The 22,610-nt window shown below is 40.0% G+C and overlaps 2 protein-coding genes across 2 annotated transcripts; one reads left to right on the top strand and one right to left on the bottom strand.

The window, feature by feature from the left end:
- Window positions 1-1,420: 1,420 nt before the first annotated feature.
- nme9 (NME/NM23 family member 9) lies at window positions 1,421-8,388 on the top strand (the record flags this gene model as incomplete). The annotated part of the gene is made up of 15 exons (XM_083996959.1): window positions 1,421-1,460; window positions 1,686-1,789; window positions 1,997-2,068; window positions 2,824-2,940; window positions 3,632-3,710; window positions 3,875-3,957; window positions 4,059-4,151; window positions 4,945-5,099; window positions 5,422-5,618; window positions 5,859-6,003; window positions 6,087-6,194; window positions 6,456-6,607; window positions 6,722-6,866; window positions 7,936-8,198; window positions 8,372-8,388. The coding sequence occupies exons 1-15, from the start codon at window positions 1,436-1,438 to the stop codon at window positions 8,386-8,388; spliced, it is 1,755 nt and encodes a 584-aa protein (XP_083853085.1). The 5' UTR covers window positions 1,421-1,435.
- A 1,488-nt stretch (window positions 8,389-9,876) lies between these two features.
- Window positions 9,877-19,561, bottom strand: smarcal1 (SWI/SNF related, matrix associated, actin dependent regulator of chromatin, subfamily a-like 1; the record flags this gene model as incomplete). Its single annotated transcript, XM_083996957.1, has 17 exons — window positions 9,877-10,241; window positions 10,417-10,513; window positions 10,732-10,832; window positions 11,509-11,691; window positions 12,018-12,120; window positions 12,333-12,403; window positions 12,938-13,156; window positions 13,937-14,077; window positions 15,088-15,153; window positions 15,272-15,433; window positions 17,137-17,287; window positions 17,532-17,715; window positions 17,810-17,860; window positions 17,961-18,221; window positions 18,328-18,378; window positions 18,676-19,030; window positions 19,205-19,561. The coding sequence occupies 17 exons, from the start codon at window positions 19,559-19,561 to the stop codon at window positions 10,047-10,049; spliced, it is 2,748 nt and encodes a 915-aa protein (XP_083853083.1). The 3' UTR covers window positions 9,877-10,046.
- Between the last annotated feature and the right edge of the window lie 3,049 nt (window positions 19,562-22,610).

The following is a 22,610-nucleotide window of genomic DNA, read 5'->3' as shown; positions in this document are numbered from 1 at the left end:
ATTCCACAATTTTCAGACTTATTCACTAGCCTTCCATAATAATTAATAAAAATGTTTTCTAATTTCAGACTGCACCAAAATGCCTCATGTTCATGTTGAAAACATCTCTTATTTAACACTGGCTAGAAATGAACTCCAATTGATGAAATTAAAATTCAAATGTCCCCAGCTGTCAGCAAATTACATGCCGCAGTTCTTTTGAATGTCTTTTAGACAGCTGCTGTACAGTAATGCAGGATTAGTCTGTCTGCTGCTTTTTTAGCAAGCTAGCAAGATTTTATGTGTGATTAGTTAGCAAGTAGCAAGTTAGGGTAAGGGGAGTGTGTGTGTGTGTGTGTGTGTGTGTGTGTGTGTGTGTGTGTGTGTGTGTGTGTGTGTGTGTGTGTGTGTGTGTGTGTGTGTGTGTGTGTGTGTGTGTGTGTGTGTGTGTGTGTGTGTGTGTGAGAGAGAGAGAGAGAGAGAGAGAGAGAGAGAGAGAGAGAGAGAGAGAGAGAGAGAGAGAGAGAGAGAGAATTGTTATAATAATGGTTGCCAGTGCCACATACAGTAAGATTTTGTTGTATGAGCTCATAATTCATATTCATATTTAGGGAGTTAAAGAAGGTCCAGTGCTGTAGAAATAAGAGGTGAGGTGATAAATATACAAAATTAAACTCATATGATAAATGTGTCCCCACACGAGCATAGGCTACTCACAGCAGTAAAAAAAAAAAAATGAATTGGGGAAATATATAAATAGAAATTGTGTTTCCTGTCGCTGTAAGGATCCTATAATATATATATATATATATATATATATATATATATATATATATATATATATATATATATATATATATATATATATATATATATATATATATATATATATATATAACTTTATTTTGCAGACAAACAAATAGTGTGTAGACAGAGAAAAGTAAAAAGAGAGAGAGATAAAAAGTCAGTCAGTTATGATATGTAGCGAAACCAAAATAAAGGCGTCCTTGTAAGCATTACACGAGCATATTATCACGAACCATGTAAGCATACACTCAAGAGGATGTCCAGATCTCATTGCGCCTGAAAGCGGAAGGCACCGTCGCTTAGCAACCAGGGGCCAAACAAGCCCTTAGCAGCATCTGAGGAGTTTCTCTATCGTGACAGTATTAGCAAATCCGGATATTAACTTCTTCAGCTAATTAAATATCTGTTTAGTGAATCGCTCGCCGCTTGATTTTAAACATATCAACTTAATTCGACGGTCTTAATGAAATGGCAGGCAAGAAGAAAGAGGCGAGTCTGCAGGTTGGAGAGCAAACACGACACGTTTTATGTATCACGTAACCAAACTGTCCTCTCGGTTTTTAAGCTGTCTTTAGGAAACTTTGAAATTAATACCTATTCGCATTTTCTTGTCCAGACCTGTACCACAAATCAAGAACAGTGGGAGGAGATGCTTGCAACCAAAGGTTTAACAGGTAGGCCTGAAGTGTAAAACACAAGTCTGTCCAGTGCTGTAACTTCTTAAAAAAAAAAAAAAAAAACACTGTTTGCTGAAGCCTTGACTTTGTGACTGTAATTTATTGTATGCTGCTGCCCCTCTGTGTTCACTGTGATAACTGCAGGTTGGATGTTTGTACCAGTTTTCTATTCTCCTTCTCTCTTATGCAACACACCACATATCCCTCTCCCATTCCCTTTAGTTGTAGATGTGTACCAGCAGTGGTGTGGTCCCTGTCGAGCCGTGGTTGGTCTCCTGCGAAAAATAAAGAATGAGCTGGGTGATGAACTCTTACATTTTGCCACAGTAAGCCACTAGTGAATTTAAATGTGAAGAATTTAAATCAATACCATGAGGAAAAAAAACCTTAAGTGGTATGTGTATGTGGTTGTGTGTGTGGTTGTGTGTGTGTGTGTGTGTGTGTGTGTGTGTGTGTGTGTGTGTGTGTGTGTGTGTGTGTGTGTGTGTGTGTGTGTGTGTGTGTGTGTGTGTGTGTGTGTGTGTGGGGTGCAGGCTGAGGCAGACAGCATCAATGCTTTGGAGAAGTATCGAGGGAAATGTGAGCCCACCTTCCTCTTCTATGGGGTGAGTGTGTGCATACTTGATGAATGGTTATGTTTGTACAGTAAATCTCTATTCAACTTTATGTGTGTCTTTTCTCTTTGTGCTTTGTACACAAAATCTGCTGCATTGTTTCATTTTAGGAAACAACCTATGAATAACAGTGTAGGTTTGTTGTATGAATCAGTTGCCAATAAAATACTTATTGGCTCCTGTAGGAATGAAGAGCAAGGGAGTAAAATATGAAATCTGAGAGGACCAGTGGAAGTAAATTATATGTTAACTACATTAGCAAACCAGTGGGTATCTTTAGGGGATCATTTCCTACTGTGAATTAAGAGGTGAGAACAGTCACACATTAATTTACAGCCCACATACCTCATTGTTACAGTGGAGTATTGTTTCACTCATTAATAAACATTATTACTGTACTGTATGTTGTAGAAAACATGGCATTAAAGAGGGACAAGTTGTGGAAGCCAGTTGGTAACTGATTACAACACCAGGCACTTTTTCTCCCTTTTCTCCTGTCTTCTTTTTTATCTTGACTTAAATTCTTAGAGGTGCTAATGATGTAGGCTAGAAAAACAGGGTGTCCTAGTGTTGTGACCTCTCTGGGGGTGATGGGATATTCAGTGTATTATTTCATTTTTATTATTAACTCTATTATCAGAGTTATCTTTCTCTTCATAGTCAAAGCATCTCTGTATCTTACATGTATTACAATTATGTTTAATTAAAAATCGCTACAAAAAAATGAGAAGGTGTTGGGTGAACAGGGTGGGGAGCTGGTGGCCGTGCTGCGAGGGGCCAACGCTCCTCTGCTTCAGAAGATGATTGTCGAGGAACTGGCCAAGGAGAATTTGATCCTGCAGCAAGGCGGCGAACGAAGAGTGGTGAGCATTTAGAAACACAAAGGTTCAGATGCAGTTATCCAAACACTCGCTGAAAAAACAGGCCCCTTTTTCACAGAGGAAATTTTGATTTGTTATAGTACTGAAGGAAACGCATAGGTGTTACAATAAAAGGTTGTTCAAGTACTGAATAGTTGACCCTGCTTTGCAAAGATATGCTGTATCTCAATTGAGATACAGCATATCTTTGCAAATCATGTCCATTGCAAGCTCAGGTGGAAACTGTGCAATGGACATGATTTGAAAGGTTTAAACAAGCTGTTAGACAGCTACACTCAGACAGAAACATAAGTATGTGTACACTGCTAAGTTGTAGCCAAATCCTTTGAGTTGAGCCATTTTTCGAACAAAATACCAAATATTCTCTGGTTCCCGCCGCTTAAATGTACCGTGAGCACTTGCAACTTTTCTTTATGGTACATGGTATTTACTTTTTTGATTGCTGAGATGGACAAAACATTCAATTTGTAATGTATCAATGTGTCATTGTGTCCCTGTGCGCCAATTGGATGACAATTTTCACAGTTTCCTCTCTGTTTTTATTCAAGTGAGAGATTAAACTGTATTAAAATTATCAGTGGCTGCAGCTGTAGTTAATTCATACGAAAGATTTTTATAGACAGCCATGTTTAGATATTGAGTTTTTTTAAATAAATTTTGTTGTGTCCCTCAGGTTAAAGACGAGGGTCTGGTAAATGATGAGAAGACAGATGAAGAGGAGGCACCTCAGCAGTATGAAGAAAGTGTAATAGGTATCATTGAAACAATATTTTCATATTACCTGCCATTTTTTCATTGTTATTGCTGTTGTTATTGTAATAACTATGATTACCATTGTCTGCTGGCAATTCTGTGTGCCATGTTGAATTCTATCAGCATTCCTTATCATCACTCAAGCTGCTCTCTTCTCCTGCAGTTCCAGCTAGTAAATCCTACACAGTTGCCATCATCAAACCAGATGCCGTTGCTCACGGCAAGGCAAATGAGATCATTATGAAGGTACACAGAGACTAACACTGCTCACTTTCTGAGAGGACATGATTGTCTCAAGCCTTCCTGCTGACTTAATTTCATTATGTCGACATGACTCTCCTGACTAGATTCAAGATGCTGGGTTTGAGATCCTGGCCCATGAGGAACGCACGCTGACCGAGGCTGAGGCTCGAGATTTTTACCAGCACAAAGCAGCAGAGGTATGATGTAGTGAATTGAATGAATAGAATTATAGGATGATCACAATATGCTCATCAAGTGTTGATTTATATGATACATCTCCATCATATGCCTGGATTACATCAAAAGGATGTAATTAAATCTATCTGAGGTTATTTCTCATCATAATTTAGTAAACCCTGTCTTAAAAATGAGTAAATCCGGTTTTAAAATTAAGTCAAGCTATTTCACACTATTTGAAACTGCATTTGGCTGAGTAAAGTTTATTGATCTAAACTGAAAATAATTTAATCAATGGTAATGTGTGCATATTTTCACTATAGAGACTACACCAGTCAGACTGCTGATGGGTTCAATATATGTTTATACAGAGTGGGCAATTTGAATTCTGAGTCAACGTCCTAATGGGGAAGCAGTCATGACCAGTTCAAAAATTGTTCCAATGAGTTTGCAATACATCACACATCCATCTGCATCACTGCACAGGGCTCAAAATAGAGCTGCCATGTAAGCAGCTTTTTTATTTTATGTTTTGCTTATGGTGCTGTTTGAGCGGAGGCTATATGATTAGAGATTCAGAAACACAGAATATGTATAGGGAATAGGCTAGGTAAGACATTTACGTCCATGGAACTGTAAAAATGTACATTGTTTGTATTGCACAATCTGTGTTCTATCTGATTTATTTATTTTTTCAACATAAGTGTCTATGTATATACTAATTTTCATCTCTCCTATCTTGTCTGTGAATGTGCGAGATACAAACAGTGTCCTTAACATACTGTGTCTGCCTGCTCTGATGGTGGTTCACAGGATTGCTTTGAGGACTTGGTGCAGTTTATGTCTAGTGGTCCGTCCCATATTCTCGTACTGTCTGAGGCAGAGGGCTCCGCCAATGTTATACCAGCATGGCGTGGGTTCATCGGCCCAGCAGACATAGAGGAAGCCAGGAGAGAAAAGCCAGAAAGGTTAGTAACTGGAAATTAAACATATGCTCCATTTATAAAAGAATATTAGAAGAAAAAAAATTAAAACTGTTAGATGCAGCATGATGAAATAATAATTCCATGTATATCTGTAAAAACCAACATTTGTTTGTAGTGATATTTATTCATGCACTGTTGAGCGCAACAGTGTGAAACTATCTCAGACTTAAGTCTGGAAAAGAGAATAAACAGCACATTCTCGCCTGCTCCATCAGACACACCCAAACATTATGCTTCTCTCTGGTTGAGTACCAGCCGAGCAACCATCTGCTCTCCTCTCCTTTCCCCCCCTGGCTTCCTGCAGCTTGCGGGCACAATACGGCACACAGACACTGTTCAACGCAGTGCACGGTAGCGAGGACAGCGACCAAGCCAGCAGGGAGCTCGCCTTCTTCTTCCCCAACTTTAGGACAGCCTTAGTAACGGAGCAGGATGGGGAGGAAGAGCATGTGGAGAGGACACTGGCTCTTATCCGGCCTGACATTGCCAGAGAGAACAGAGGTAGGGCCCGTGCCAAACACACAAACACAAGTGCACACGTATGCAAGTAGAGAAACACGCAAGGGTGGTTCATATTACTTAATGGGACTTTTCTAAAATTCCCTCTGCAAAGGTTTTGAATAATACAAGTGTAGTCTGATATTTGTTAATGAGTCACTGGAGGAAGATTTGATCACACTTCCATAACAAAAGTAGCTATCTGTGTTATAAATGACTTATTTCCCATCTATGGTTCTGCAGATGAAATCCTGGCCCAAATCCACAAGTCTGGTTTCACGGTGGCTCTCCAAAGAGAGGTGATGATGACAGAGGAACAGGTCAGACAGTTTTACTTCCAACATGTTGACGAGGACTATTTCCCTGCACTGCTAAAAAGCATGACCAGGTAACTTACAATGCTCTAAAAGAAAATAATCTGATGAGGAGTATGCTACTGCAAACTTGTATTGAAAATGTCTGTGATTACAGTGGCCCAGTGCTCGCTTTGGCTCTGGCCAGAACAGAGGCTGTCCAACACTGGCAGAGCATCCTTGGTCCTTCTGATGTTGATAAAGCCAAAGAGGAGAGTCCTGATTGGTGAGTTATGTGTGATTATTCATTCACACGCAGAAATGATTGAATGATTTTATTCTTGTTTTAAATGTGTCAGATTTTCTAAGTTTTTAAAGTGATAAAGGTATTACCTTTTTGTTCCGACAATCAACAATCACACTTTTATTGTCATCTCTCTCCTCCTCCTCTTTCTGATACACCATGTTCTTCACTTCACTTTTTAAAAAAGTATAAAAAATCAATAGCTAAATTGTATTTCTGGCTTCTGTAACCCTCCTCACTCAGTCTAAGGGCCAAGTTTTCTGCGGAGAATGAGGCCATCAACCAGCTACATGGCAGCACAAGCCAAGAAGAGGCAGAGCGAGAGATCAACTTCTTCTTCCATAAACAGCAGACACTGGCTGTAATCAAACCTGATGCCATGGAGGAGCACAAAGGTCCTTTCTGGTCATTTAATGCAACACTGAAACGTCCAAATTCAATTTTGCTCATATACATGCACACATACTGTAATCATATCGTCTTTCTAATATTTCTATTCCCTCTATCAGAGAGGATTTTGGAGGAGATCCACACCAGTGGTTTTTCGGTGACACAGCTGAAGGAGACAGTGCTGTCGAGGGAAATGGCTGCAGAGTTTTACAAAGAACACAGGGAGAAGCCTTTCTTCAGCCAGCTGGTGGAATTCATGTGTCGGTTAGTTTGTCCCCGTGCACAAATTGGCCGACAGCAGACCGGCCCTCATCCCTGTTGCTGCTCTAAGTTTTATCAGCACTTTAGCCGTAATATTAGCAGCTTAGAATCAAGGCATCCTCAGGCAAGTGGCTAAGAAGTCCATCTCAATTTCATTCTTTGTTCCACCGCACATCTAGATTTTAGAGTTATCTTCCGCTCCGATTAGCCCCTTCACTTGGTTGTTACACAACTGCTCGGACACAATGGGCAGAGAGATGGGTTCAGCTGGGCACTTTGGCCACAGAAACTACAGTACCTTTATTGTCAGTACTGTTTACTGACAGTAAAGGTAGCTCAGGGTCAGCTTGAATTTACTTTCAGTTAGTGTTTTTTTTGTGGTATTTTCTGCCTTTATTAGAGAGTAAGAGATGACACAAATTAGGAGGAGAGAGAGACGGGGAGCTACATCTAGCAAAGGTCACCAGCTCAAACGCAGACCAGTGATGTTATAGGTTACAGCCTAATCTATTTGGCTCCCAGGGAATCCCAGTTGAAGCTGTATATTCTGACCAAGGAAACATCATTTACAATTTATTTAAAGCATGTTCCAGAAAGTACTGGTTTTGTACAGATTTGCAGATCACCTCAGTTCTCATCTAGAGGTAGCTGTTGCTACATATTAAAATATAGTGTTGCTGTGTGCTGCTGTTGAAACAATTGTTACATTTCATTGGGACACATTTTTACCAGCAATTCACCAAATACGTGCCCAGTTGGAGGGTGTAGTCAAAAGCTACCTGTTGTAATAATAGAGGGTGTCCCATTGTGGCTCTTGACAATTTAATTACAATTCATTTTGTGAGTTAAAATGGTCTTTTGTTGTGTTTGGTATCATGTTGCTGGTGGACATATATTATATCCAAAGTAACAAAGGAGACATGTTGCAGGAGACGTGTTGCAGCACTGCTCATTCTGACAATATGTATTATGTCATGTTATATTCCAACAATATCTTTACAGTACCTGGAATTGGTTTAAGTGACATTTACTTCTGTCTGCTATGTGAACATCCCATCATTGTTTGCTTCAGGGGTCCTTGTATGATGCTTGTCCTGAGTAAGGAAAATGCAGTGGAGGAGTGGAGGGCCATGATGGGCCCCACAGACCCTGCCCAAGCTAAGTCCACATCCCCAAATTCACTGAGGGCCCGGTTTGCCTCCGACATCCTCCACAACTCAGTTCATGGTGCCTCAAATGAGCAGCATGCGGAGGAGAAGATCTGTTTTATCTTCGGTGACATCTGTTCAGATGCAGAGCCTGCTGGTGATGGAGAGTCAGACAGAACCATTTCAGGTAATCATATGATGTGTATGACAGTCATTTCCATCTGTCACACCATCTGGTTCCGTATAAATAACAATTTTGCTCAGATGTTTTTTTATGTTTGTGTTGGCTTTTATCCTGCTGGAAATGATATTTCATCTAGCCATATTTCTGTGGTTGAAATGACACATTCTGTACCTCAGACTTCAATTTGGAGTAAAGATCAATTCCTTTCAGCTAAAGAGCAAGACAACTCTGCAGATGGAAACGCAGAAATGTCACCATCTCCAACTGAGAGAATGACTGATAACCATCAACAACATGAAGGTATGCACAGAAGGGTTTTAGCTTGCCCAATTAAAGTCCTTTAAATTCTGAATGTTCAAGTTGAAGTCACGATCAAAGATGCATGAAGACGTATACAGCCATGTATCCCACACTCCATTTTGCACCATTTTGTCAATCTGAGAACAGGCAGGCCTAATCAATTCTGTAAGGTTCTGGTCATCTGTCAACAATAAACATATCACATTAAAAGTAAAACCTCAGCCTCAGCAGTGTGTCAGTAATGGAAAACCAGGTATAAATTTCCACCACTGGATATTTTGTCTATCACAGGTCAGGAGTTGATCTAATCATCCTTCCTTTTTTTTTGCAGGTGACGCGTAGTTCAAATCTTGTCCAATCCAGAGCACTCAAACTGAATCAGCGCACCTCATATTTTCACTTTTCTTGTATTGTAATCATGACATACTGTACATATGACAAACAAATCTGACATTTCCACTTTTTATCTGTCATATTTTGAGACCAATACTCCTGATCTGGTGAAAAGGAGTACCTGATGGTATTTATATCACCATGACTAAGAACAGGATCATGTGACGATACATTCACCATATGATAATTTCAGTGTAAGACCAGAAAACATCAGTGTCTGTTCAATCCATGTTGAAATAAATTGTTGATATCAGTGTTAACTTCTACAGTGCTGTGAGAATGATTACACTCAAGTATTCTTGGATATTTTTCCTGTTAGCGTGATAATGACAGGCACAAATTGCTCAAGCTGTATTTTAACCCTGTTAATGTTGAAATTAATCAGCTTATGCAGTGGAAAGAAAAACTAAGGAAATATATAAATCTGTCTAAAAACATGGTCAGCTCTTCAACTATGGACACAATCTATTTAAACTGGTGACATTCAAAGCATTGGATTTTTCTTATCAAAAACATCATTTAAAAATTCACTATGGTAAGTTTAAAAAAAATTACTGTATGTGAACTTCTCAGTTAATGGCATTAACCGAAGCTAACTTTTCAAACCAGTCCAATTCTTGCTATTCACAAGAAACAACTGCTGTTGTGAGTCAAGCTCTGCAAAAGAAAAAGGATGAGATCTCAAAAGATTTATGACCAGGAATTGTTGATTTGCATAAAGCTGAAGGGGTCTCCTGAGAGTTTAGATATTCATCAGTCCACAGTCAAGCCTTTTATAAATGGAGATGATTTAGTTCTGTGGCTCCTCTACTTAGAAGCAGGCACCCAGCTAAGATTACTGCAGAGACATGATGCAGAATGATCAGCAACATGAAAAAAGAAACTCAGCGCTAAAGGAATCACTGAAGTAAAAAATCTGTGCTGTGGATACATCCAGTCACAACAATAAGGTCAGGTAGATTACAGGATTCTCAGGAAACGGCCTTGACACATTTATTAATTTTCTTTAATCAGCAAAAAAAAAAAAGACACACAGAGGTATATTTACAGTAGATTAACACAACTTCTATTATACATTATTTAAAGTACAAAACAGTTAGCATGATATGCTGAGAAACTAGGACTAAACTAAAGAAAACTAAATGACATTGAAATGAATCATCTGCTGAAAAAGTCTTTGATGCTCCTTCGCATGGGGCTTTGTCCGACAACGGCGTGTTGTTGAGCAGAACTGTCTCCATGTGGATTGTCCTCCCAGTCATTTGCAGCCTCCAGTAGCATGGCTTCGTCTATGTCGTCATCCGCCGTGAAAGATCTCTGGAACATCTCCATGATGCTCCTCTGGTTAGGGTCCTGAACAAATCCAAATAATCAGGTTTAAGACGACAGACATACGGTTGGTTTAGCTATGTAAGCTGTGTTTGTCCTGGCTAGTCTCAAGTGAATGTGCTTAATCCACATAAAAAAAAAAAACATGCTATTTATTTGCATTACATGCAGCTTATTTCTGTACAAATGCAGAATGTACCTTGGAGTGGAAGCTGGCGTTCAGTGCGTTGTCTGAGAGGTTTGACTCAGACAGACCCACTTGCTCCAAGACATTCATTTTTTCCTGGATCATTGGCCTGGATCAATACATGAATAAATAATTATAATAGAAGCAGACACAATTTAATTTCACTGTTTCTTACAATGTGCGTGTCAGACGGCTCATTAACTCGACCCCCTGCTGTTGAAGGTTTGGCTATAACAGTAGTGAAAGACTGATGATGACTGTGGCAGAAAACACTTTGAATGCCCATAATAATCCATGTAGTTGGACCATGTTGGGATTGACACATACCACAGGTGATCGTCAGCAGTTCCCTTGGCAACCAGGTAGTGAATGTTCACATTACTGGTTTGTCCAATACGGTGCACCCTGTCCTCTGCCTGAATGAGGACCTGCAGATAAAAGACATTCTTTAAGCAATGCAAAAAAATGAAAGCATTTTGGGCTTTTTCTAAATGTTTCCTGCCTTCTCTCAGCTCCAGTCAGCACTCTGACAGACGGAGGTGGACTTCTGTGAAATGGATGCATCTGTATGATGTTACACAGCGTCAACAACAACAACAGAAACATCTAATCAAATGGACAGATATAATAATACATTATGTGGCAGATAGATAACCCTGATGTGATGGCAAAACATAACATAATTATGTAACCAGAAGACAAAGAACAACACAGGCATTGATCTGGAATTACATTCATGTCCACCTGAAGAGTGAAAATTGTCTTGTTTTCTCAATTCCAGGGGGGGGGGGGGGGGGGAATTCAGTGTTTGAAGCTGCTAAATGTTTTACTTTCCTAACCAGTCCCTCTTTAATGTTCTTCGTCTGCCATTTGACATTTGCAGATAGAATAAAATGTTTTTTTTAACAGAGCTCCCTTGGCTGGGGACAGGTGCCTACACGGTTCAAATGGAGTGTCTGACTCAACCTTATAATAAAAACCATATATAGGCCTAAAAGGCGAAGAAAGATAAGAGGTTGGGCCAGGACCAGAACTGAGTCTTAAATAGTAATGAGCCTAAATAACCCAATACAACAGTGACTGAATGAAGGTGCAGTATTTTACCCCAGGGTTCCAGAAAAGCTCAGCAAAGACCACCAGGTCTGCAGCGTGCATGGTCAGACCCATGTTAGCTGCAGTGATGGACAGCACAGCCACACAGGTCTGAGCCGTGTGCTGAAATCTCTCACACAGCTGCTGTCGCTCAGCTGATGGAGTGGCCCCATCGATACGGATGAAACTGACGTTCTGTAGAGGAAATGAAAGGCCATTGTAATCTCTAACCAACAATTATCCCGTAAAAAACACCCACCAAAGCCAAATGGTCGTAAGTGGTGAGCCAGAACAAATCAACAAACCGATTTAACAAATCTGTCCTTATATAACTTGCAAAATGAGGAGGGATAGAGGTAATATTAAGCTCAAATGTGCTGCTCAGACCTGCCCACACTCTCATCTCCATCCACCCACATCCTCTCATCTCAGTTACAGGTAAAAGTTAAATGCAGACTTTTCTGTCACAGTTGTATTTCTTGGCATCTGCAGCCACATTAAGATCTCTGCGTCTCACTCACCTTTTTCCCTAGCTCACAGGTGACATGATCCAGGACCAACTTATGATGGGCGAACACTAGAAACTTGTCCCTCCCGCACTCCAGCATGTCAGTGATGTACTCCCTGTCAGTGACACAAACAGCACTCATGTTAACTCTTCACTTAATTTTGAATACAGTGCACAATCCCAATGGTCTGACAATAGACTGATTCACCTTATACTCCTTATACTTTACCATATACCATTTATTCAAATTTAATGTGAATATCACTGCTCACCAAATCTAAGATGATTTGACTAAACTGCTCCCCACCATTAAAGGATTTGTACTTACATAATAGCTTGTAGCTTGGCTTCAGCTGTATGGTTATAAAAGACGAGGAGGGCTTCCTTCTCTTCTATTTTCTGAAAAGGAAAAAGATAAGGAACGACACGAGATAAGAACTGACAGGAGATTCTGTTTGATGATTTGATAAGACTGCCATTACTCTGAGGAGCAGTGTGATTATGCACAATCAAGCTCAGCAGCTCATTCCCATCGGAGTGTATGAACGCTCTTAAAAGACGGCTCGCTGGAGTATTCTGGGTTGGTTTAAAAGGAGGCGCTCAAGTGAAGAGGACAGAAGCAATACATCTGACCTCCCTGGGCACATCAAGGGTTCTTCAACCTTTTCCTACCCGTCATGCCTTTTCAATCACAAAGACACCATTGGAAGAAGAAACACTACTGCATTTCATTTTGAGGCAACAGGATAACCAGTCTAATGTTTATTTTATTTAAAATACTGTACATCAGAATTGTATGTCAGTCACATTTGTGTTGTTGCTAGAGCTACAACAGCTGTTTACTTACCAGTCTAGAAAAAGGTCTGCAGATACTCTTTTTTTTTAAAATAGATTCATGTTTCTGTTTTTTTCCAGGAAACATTCATAACTTACGTTGCCATGTCCCTTGGCTAACTGCTTGGCAGCAGCTGACAACGCAGCTTTTGTGCGAGTGTTGATCCCATCTATGGTCACCGTGACAACCTTGCGCTGTTTACCGGGAAGTTGGGACAGGACCTCAGATTTGAGACGCCGCAACATCAGACACTCCTCCAGTAACAGTTTCAACTCCCCAAGGTTGGAGGAACCTGAGTAGTCCCAGCCCCAAGTCATCTGGGAAGGGAATTCGGATAAAGGAATATACATTAAGGTTCACCTTGCTTTACCTGGATTTTTTTTTAAATAACAGTGAACTAGGGACCAGGAGAAAGGAACTAAACAACACAGATTTCTTGATGCAGAAATGAAACATGTTCTCTCATGCAATTTTTCCACAGTTTTCAAAATGAGTCATCACGGCCAAATTAGGGGGTAATTGACCTTTAAATCGTGCAGCGCATTCCCTGTTGAGCTCACTAAAATTAATTAAGGAGATGTAGGTGCCAAATGTGGGGCAAAAATGGGGCAAAAATAAAACAGATTTTGTACTCTAAATAACCTACAAGTTCAGTTTTTAGTTTTTCTGTACACACTGTTGGACATAAACTGCCTTCACAGTGAACAAATTTCCCTTTAAAATCTTATTGTGCTATTTCTCTATGGCGGCCCTGAGAGCTCAACACACTGCAACTGCAAGAAAATAGATGCCGATATACAAACATGCTGCAAACCCTGAAAACATCATCGCTTTTACCACATTTGTGTATTTGCATGTGTTTTCTTAACTTGTATTGACCTCTTAGGGCCAATGTCAGCACATCTGTCAAATTTTAACACCTGAATGCACATATTCAACACTGCCTTCAAGGAGCTGTGAACTTACAATGTAAGCACTGCACATAAATACATTCTTGCTAATCCCTCATCTGCAGTCTTCTCTGTGCTCTGAGGTGTCCTGGAATTACAGCTCAGCAGCATTAAGCGTCACACTGGAACAAATTGGACTTAGGTTACCTGTTTGGCATTGCAGTAGCGAATCCCAAAATCATGAAAGCGAGGGAAGAGCGTAGGTCTGACAGCTAGAATCTGGGTGTAGAGCTCAGAGGGTCTGGACATGGCAGGGGTCCCAGACAGAAGAATGACTCTCTTTGCCGCCTGCGGATGGAAAAAACAGTTCTGATCAGACCACTACCGAGAGAGTCTAGATGACAGAGCAAGAAATTAAACCCAACCAAGAGAAATTTAACCAAACCAGAAGCCAAATGCTGCAGTGTTTTAGCTTCTGTGTTTGTTTTTGGAGCTGTTCCCAGCCAATATTCATATACATTACAAAAACAAAACAGTGTTTCTCTTAATACAGTTACACAATGATAATTGTGCATTAGTGCCATGATCCCATCAGCATCAGTTGCTGATCTGTTCGATACTAGCATAGTGCAACAACTGTTGTACAGGAGTATAATGCTTCAATCAAAATGTGAAACACATCAGAGTGCACCCCTCTATCAGCACTGATCTTTTCTAACTGTTACACTACAATATGAAGCATCAAGCAGAGGTTAATACAGGTTTATAACATACAACTGCTAAAAAACTAACCAGTATATGGGAAATATATGGAAAACTTCCCTAGTGTCATGTTAGTGTGTTGACATAACCCCTTTGTTTACATTCGAATCGCCTGTTCATTTTCTTTTCTCAAATTTTGGTTTCACTTCGCACATAAATACAAGAATAAGTCCAGATTAGTTTGTTAGAGTTAAAAATAAAAAGCTAGTTGTCTGATGGCAGAATTCCCAAGTCTGGTTTGCCATGAAAATCAAACCAACTGGTCAACTGCCCAAGCTATGACTGCCTGCTAATTTGATGTAAATCTTGAGCTTTTTCCAAATGTTTTAATGAATTGTCAGAATAATATAGCTTGCAAAAACTGGAACACCCCCAAATCTGATTTGTGACCTAATGTAAAAGAAACTTTCCTTGGGCAACATTTACTCAGAAAAGTGCAACCAAAGTGAATCATCTGTGAACAAAACTGTGAACAGATTCACTCGGGTATTCCAATAAGAAACACCACTAACAAATGAAGTATTACTTCTTTGTCTAAGGCAGCAAATAATGAATCCAGTAACAAATCTAGATGAGAAATAAGAGAAAAAAAGCACCTTCAGCAGAGGCAATGCTGCTTTACAACGAGCAGTCTTTATGTTCTTCAGAAAATGGGACTCATCCTGTGGAAAATGATAAAAACACATTTTTTTTATAACAGAACCGCATCACAAGGCAAAATTGTATCTAAAATCAATCTATTAGTCAACCGACTACACAGTCCAACCACACTCTGCTGACCATGATGAGAACACCGAAGTGGTTTCCCGGCTGTTGCTTCTCCATCCTGCTCAGCAGGTCGTAGCTGATGATGTTCACCAAACCAGACCGCAGGTTGTCTTTAGCCTTCACCACCACATTGATGCTGTCACGGCTCAGGGAGGGGAGCCAGCGTGTGAAGGCCTAGATACATGGATAACGCTCATGTCAGAGATACAGAGTGAAACAGAACTCCCCTGATTAACACTGCTGATTTTCAAGCTGTGCTCATGATGCCGATCTCTGAAATTAATGAAATCTATGATGTAATGAGCATCATTGAGAATAATCTCCATCACTGACCACTGGTTTGAATGTCACATACTATAATAATTCATCCTAACTACTATCACAGTGTTTCCATTTACGAACAACCAATCGTGTGGTTTGGAGAAATGTTCACTGTGGCCCAAATGACTTTGACAATTCACTTACATGTTCTTCATTCGCCTGTCAGACTAGTTTAACCTCAGGAAGTTATAGCTCCCATGCTTTGTAGTAGATTTGGCCAAATGCTCAAGACTAACAGTGCAGATAAGAGCCAGGCCAGACAGACTAAGTGTCCTTTAATGGGACAACATCCTGTGACTAAACTCTACTGTGATTCCAACTCCTGATTGGGGGACTGTACTTTATCCAAGATATCTATTTAGAGAACAGACTGCCTTGTCTGGTCAATAGACAGACGGTCGAGCAAAGCTCTTCTGAAAATGTACTGTTAGTGCAGCCTGTTAATGCTACTGCGAGTTAAGCAGAGAAGAGAATAAAAAGGAAACCTGAGATGAACTCTGAAATTAACAAGTATTGAAATTGTGGAAGGAAAATGAGGACAAAGGTGCACTGACATTATAATGATCCCCAGTGTGGGGGGCACAACAGTGGCTTTATGTTATAACCCCTGCACCTGTGTGCTTATCTACTATCTGCTATCAACTGTCTTTAAAATAAAAGCCCCAAAAGGTGTCAACAAAAGCCAAAAAGATCAGGCAAATAAAAAAATCTGCAACTATTTTCGATGATCAATAAGCCATTTCATTTTTGTAAAGTAAACATGTTGATGAGTCCCTTTTTTCAAAACTTTTTCAAATAATTTTCTGCTTTTCTTTGACATACCTAACAGCCTTGTGTTTCGAACTGTTGCTACCATAGTACGAGCACTTTAAATATATCACCTTCCTCATATAATCACGAGATTCATCATAATGAAAACATTGTCAGTTGCAATGCTAGTCAACAATATATTTCAGCTTTAATGTCAGGAAAAGCAGATATCAGTGAGAGAGCATTAAACAAATAATTCAAGTTACACATCTGCACCCATGGGATAGAGAAATGGAAGCATGAAATTCAATACTGCCATCTTCCCTACTGAAGATGAAGTACCTAACAGTGCAAGTAGTCCTGGGGGAACAGTATTAACATTCCTCAAATGTGGAGAGCTTTAAGCCGAAACTAGTATTATAATGTGTAGGGCAGAGCTTTTGTCAGAGGAGACTGGAAGGGTATGCTTTAGTCAGTGCCTGCTGACTTAATGATACCATTAAGTGGAAACTCTGTGATAAACTCCAACACCTACTAAGTAATGAGCTATTTTTCATCTTGGCACAATATTTGGGTTACATCCACGCCAATACTTTCCACAAGTTTGAAATGGCGTTTAAAGTGAAAACAGATTTTTACCTCTGTAACGCAATATTTTTTACGCAGACTAACACACCTGAATATTATGTGAGTAATATGCATGCTGTGGCATCCATAATACTCATGGGACGAGTGGCACGTGTTAAAACTGAAAGTTAGTGTGGATGTAGCCATGGAATAACAGAAACAGTGTTGCCTGTTATTACCTCTGCCCAGGTAAATCGCACAGAGGAGGGAGCCACAACCAGTAAAGGCCACTCACTCCTGTAGTAGGCTGCTATACAGATGGCCTGCACCGTCTTTCCCAGGCCCATGTCATCAGCCAAGAGGAGGCGGCCCTGTTTAGAGACTGCAAAACTACAGGGACACAAACAAGTGCCAACATTAAAAGCTACTACAGGACAGTAAGTGGAAGTCACATTGATCAAACCCTTATATAGACATATTTGATATTACTAAAGAATGGCACTAAAATATTGACTTAAATGAAAATGAAAACACCTCTTCATTTGGAAATTACAGATGAATAGATTTCTCCCGGTATTGAGTTGTTGGCTACATCGTGCAGAAAGACCATTTATGGCTGCTCAAAGACACCTACTTGACTCCCTCCCTCTGGAAGGGCATAAGGCTGCGGGTGAGTGAGGGGTCGATGCTGGAGAGGTCTGCATCAGGGACGTCTAAAGACCTGGCTTCAGTCCCATCAAACCTGGCAGAGAAAGCCTGGATTACTGCCCTGGGCAGAGGCTCCACCTCCACTGCTGCTATCCCACTGAGGAGATCCACTGTGTATGGAACACCGAATGGTCAGACAAGATGGCAAATGCAACAGAGACAAGCTCAGAGGTAAACCGGCTAAATAAAGCAAACGTTACTCACTGAGTCTCTTGTAATCCTCAAGTGAAAAGCTCCACTTTCGTGTCTTCATGTCTGCCGATCCAACAAAAAAATAAAAAGATATTTAACACCAGCAGACATAAAATGTGAATAGAACAGAAAAAGGACATTAATCACATGAAGCCACTGGTACCATAGTTCTTTGTTGGCATTTGCTTGAAGGCTGCGATGACATCAACATGGTAACCGATGTCAACTTCAAACTTTGTCTGAGAGACGAGGATGCACTGGCCCTGCAGAGTGGCTCCAGGTTTCTGCCAGCCATTACACAGCTTCAGCAGCGCTCCCAGTGCGGCACCGTTACAAGCTCGGCTAGTAGCTGCCGCAACATCTAGCGCTTCCATCCCCTCCAGAGGCCTCAGAGACACAGAGGCAATAGAGGCTGCCTCCTCCACTGCAATTCAGACAAGATTCATAAATACTCATGCATTTAAATTTAGGCTTCTTCTGAGAAAAAATGTGAAAGCAAGTTTCTGTGAATATTTCCCATATGCACACACTTAGCTGTTGATAGTCCTCAAGGCTGAAATTCCACATCTTTGTGGCTGGTTCTGAAAGAGTACAAAACTTTATCAAATCTATTATCACAGAAGATGACACAGAGATTCAGATGATCATACAAATTGTATGCAAAAATGATTGATGCTATTTGACAAACGGTGCTGTAGAACCTAATGTTTTGACTGATTTATTCATTTGATCAGAGTTCAAAGACAAAAAAATCTAGCAACTTTTTTGTATTTATGCTCCAATGTTCCAATATGTCTGTCAGCGTTTCCCTAAGGTTGAAAATGTAAAGCAATCTCAGATGCAAAACCACCAAGTTATATTGGTAAATAGTTACTTACCATAGGTCTTGGACGGGATGGATTTGAAAGCAGCAATAAGTTCAGCATGGTAGCTCACTTCTACTCTGAAGCGGCCCTCTGAGTGAGATAGGCATTTTCCTCTCACAGAGATGGCAGGCTTCTTTGCAGGTACAGCACTCAAAGTCGATGAGCTTGAGGGAAGCTGTGCCACAGAGCTTTGAGCTGGTCTACTTGCTCCTTGCTTGTAGAATGACCCTGTTGCACCACCAGAGCTGCTGGATGTGAGGTTAGGTTTGGATTGAGCTGGTTTCACTCCAATGCTTCCTCCACTAGACAATACAGGGCTGCTTCCATGTTGATTTCTCACATGAGGAAGAGGGTCAATAACTTGTATCTGTGAAGAAAGACATTAAATGACATCAGTAAAAAAAAAAAAAAAAAAAAAAAAAAAAAAATATATATATATATATATATATATATATATATATATATATATATATATATATATATATATATATATATATATCCCCATTTCACCCAAATAATGAATGATAAAATCAAATCTCACCTGTCTAGAAGAGGCAGAGTTTGTGTTGTTGATCTGGATGCTACTGCCAGACAAGTGCTGATGCTGTGAACCTTGCCTTTGGTTGCTGAAGTTCTGCGACTGTTTTTGGGGAGGGGGGATAAAGCGTTTTGGTGCAGTAACTGAGCTGGATGCGTCTCTGTGAGGGGCTGGTGCAGCAGGATGCGGAGCAACAGTCTGTTTCTGGGGCTGTATGTGTGATGAAGTAATGCTAAATCCAGCCGAGGTCTGCTTATCGGTGCTGACAGCCTGTCCAAGTCTTTGGGCTCGTCTCTCTAAAGCCTTCCGCCTGTTCTCCTCAATCTTTCGCTGCTGCTCTGCAGTCAGCTGATTAGACATGCTGCCGTCTAACAGCTACAAGTAAACTGTTCAAAAACCCCGATGGCTGTCAGTCACAGCTAGCCAATACGTCGAGTTACCTGCAAACACGTGGATCACGGAGACCCATATGTCCCGTCAGAACAACTACGATGCTGAAAGTCAGTAAACGCCACAACTTACTGCACTGCTAATGGCAACAGCTAACTACGGTAAGCTAGTCAGGGCGTCAACAGTCAAACTATGAACTAAATACACCAGCAGCGTCTCGGTGGTGGTGGGAACGTGGGCGTTCATACATGGTCCGACTGGTGACCCGACCGTGATCTGCAGACGGCGAAATGTAAAGCTTGTAAAAAAGTTAAAATCTAGTTTGAAGCTAGTTGTCAACCTCCTCACGGATTCAGTTTCTACCGCGCAGGAAGTGACGTCAGAAAACAAGCCGACACATGGAGGTGGGCGGTTGCTAGGTGATGCCGACACAGTCAAAAAAGATAACGGATATTTCCGTTAAAAACTTTAAATTCTACGTTACTTTATGTTAGGGAAACTTTAGGTAAGTGAGATATGACTGGTGAGCTAGCTTGAGAGGGGAAAAAAGAGGTAAAAACACAAATAAGGTAAGGAAACTTTTGGAATTGTAACCCATTTTGATAAAGATTTATGAAACTCCCATCCATGGATACACAAATGGAGGGATGTGTCTCTCCACTGTTTATAAAAAAAAAGAAAAAGGTCTCCACAGGCCATGATTCTCAGGTAGCCTGGCTAACGTTAGGTGATTTCATCTTTCAGTGTGTTTCCATCATGGGCAAATTACTTCACTATCAGACAAGCTATAGTTGTTTGATCAAGTTTTGCCACGAGTTTTGTTGATACCTTAAATTAACATTAAAAAAAAGTGTTGTGTTTGGGCACCATCTATAGCACCATACCATAGATTGTAAAAAACAACAACAACAACAACAACAACAACAACAACAACAAAAAACATACCAAGATGATACCAGACTGTATTTGTATGGGTCGATAACATTAAAAACTGTTTAACCAAATAGTATGTGATTTGCTCATCTCTTTACAAATTTTAGTCTAATTGTTTAACATTTTACATAGCCTAATCATTAACAAACAGGAGATGGTATGTGGTTATTATAAACCTAAATTTAACTCAATATCAACCAACAAAAATGCTGCTTACAGAATAATGCAGGATTGTTGATCTGACAATATGTTGGGAAGCTTTTTTCTGTGGATCACACACCTTCACTTTAACAAACACTTTACAGAATTCATTCACAATTAGACCCATGATGCGACCACCCAACTGAGGCAACAGAGACTACAATGGCCTCTCTACCTCTTCTGCATTTCAATTTGTTGTGCACCAAGGATCAATTCAGGGTAGCCTAGCCTACAGGACAAAAATAGTTTAGCTTCATACACACCTTACATTACATTACCCTGTGCCTCATAAGCCGGCCATTAACTCCAGTCAAAGCATTTGCTTGCTCTTTGGAGGAAACTACTAATAAACAGCATAGATTTTTTTCATCAGTTATCCCCACAATCTATTTAAGATTTAAGTTATTATTTACTCCATTTTCTGCATGAATTGTAATGATTAAATATGTATGTGATTGGTTTCTCTCCTTTTTTCAGACAGTTAAACTACCTGAAGTGACTTTCCTCAAGTTTGTCAAGCCTGAAATCCGCTTATTGCTGCTTCCAGCTCTAATTTTCAGCAATTGATCTGCCTTGTACTGTTGAGTGCTAAAAGATTGAACCTGCAAATTGCCGCTTGAGGCTACTTTACACGTGAGATGGCATAAGCAATCACTGGTAATTGCCTGCCAGAACAGAAAACCAGCAGGAGTGAGAGATACAAGTTTAATCTGTCAGTTCACTGTTGGCAATCCATTAACTGCACATCCCATGGCCACAAGAGTGACCACAGTCTTATATAAATTCAGACAAGAAAAGAATCACGTCTCTGCCGGCTGAGTGAGTCCAGCCACAGGTGTGTTCATTTCAATTATTCAATCAAGCTACACAGAGCTGCCCTGACTAGCCAGTAAATTGTTCTCCCCTGCATCTGTCTTTTCAGTCCAGCCTTGCCTCGTTGATCATTCTTACCATGTTATACTTATGAAATATCTCCAAAAACAGCACTATGTGTCAGTGATGAAAATTACCTAAGCAAATTTACTCTTTTATTTGATTTAAGTAATTATACTTTAGTGGAGGATGAGCCACTCCACTACATTTCTGGGGTACTTTTTGCTTAACTGTATTTATGTGACAGCCATACTTAATGTTTTTCCAGATTCAAATGTTAAACATAATGAAGGCACAGCTAATAAATATTTATTATAGGCTTTAAAAGTTACAATTGGGTCTACCTTAACCACCTACAATACTAAAACACTTCTCACATAATGCAATAACAATAATACAACAAAATTATAAAACACTTTTTATACACACAACACAATGTTCTTTTACTGAGGTACTGTTTGAATGCAAAGCTTTTACTGTGCGTACGTAGGCCCAGTTATTTTTACATTTTGCTATGGCTCATTTTTAGTGCTGAAGTGTTTGTCATGTATTATGCAAAACTGTCAGAAAATCTCTGCATGCTTTTATGTTGCTCAAATGTGTAGATTTCCTGCTAGTCTTTTCTGTTAGTAAACACAAACAGGCCATCTGAATAAGACTACTCAAGCTTTAAGAAGTTGTGATGGGCTTTTCTTTTTCTTTTTCTTTTTACCAATCAGATTGAACAGATTAATTGACAGTAACCATTTGTACAGTAGAAGCTCCCCAACTTTTACTTCCCTCATTGCAGGTGTGAGCAGATGTTTAAATTCCAGGTCTTTTTTATGTTGACAAAATGTGGTGCCTTATGTGTTGCTGGTGGTTTTCTAAATTGAATCTAGCCTGCATTTTACACCTATACGTGATAATTATCGTGCCTTCAGCCATTTGACTGAGATGTTATGAATAATTTGTGTTTTCCTTGTGCTGCCTAATAATTGAATTGTTTAATAATTGATAATAAGGGCTACTT

This window comes from Trachurus trachurus (genome assembly GCF_905171665.1).
Source record: "Trachurus trachurus genome assembly, chromosome: 21".
In the NCBI taxonomy this organism is placed as follows: Eukaryota; Metazoa; Chordata; class Actinopteri; order Carangiformes; family Carangidae; genus Trachurus; species Trachurus trachurus.
The sequence above is the reverse complement of the archived record's forward strand: the minus strand, read 5'-3'. Positions and strand labels throughout refer to the sequence as shown.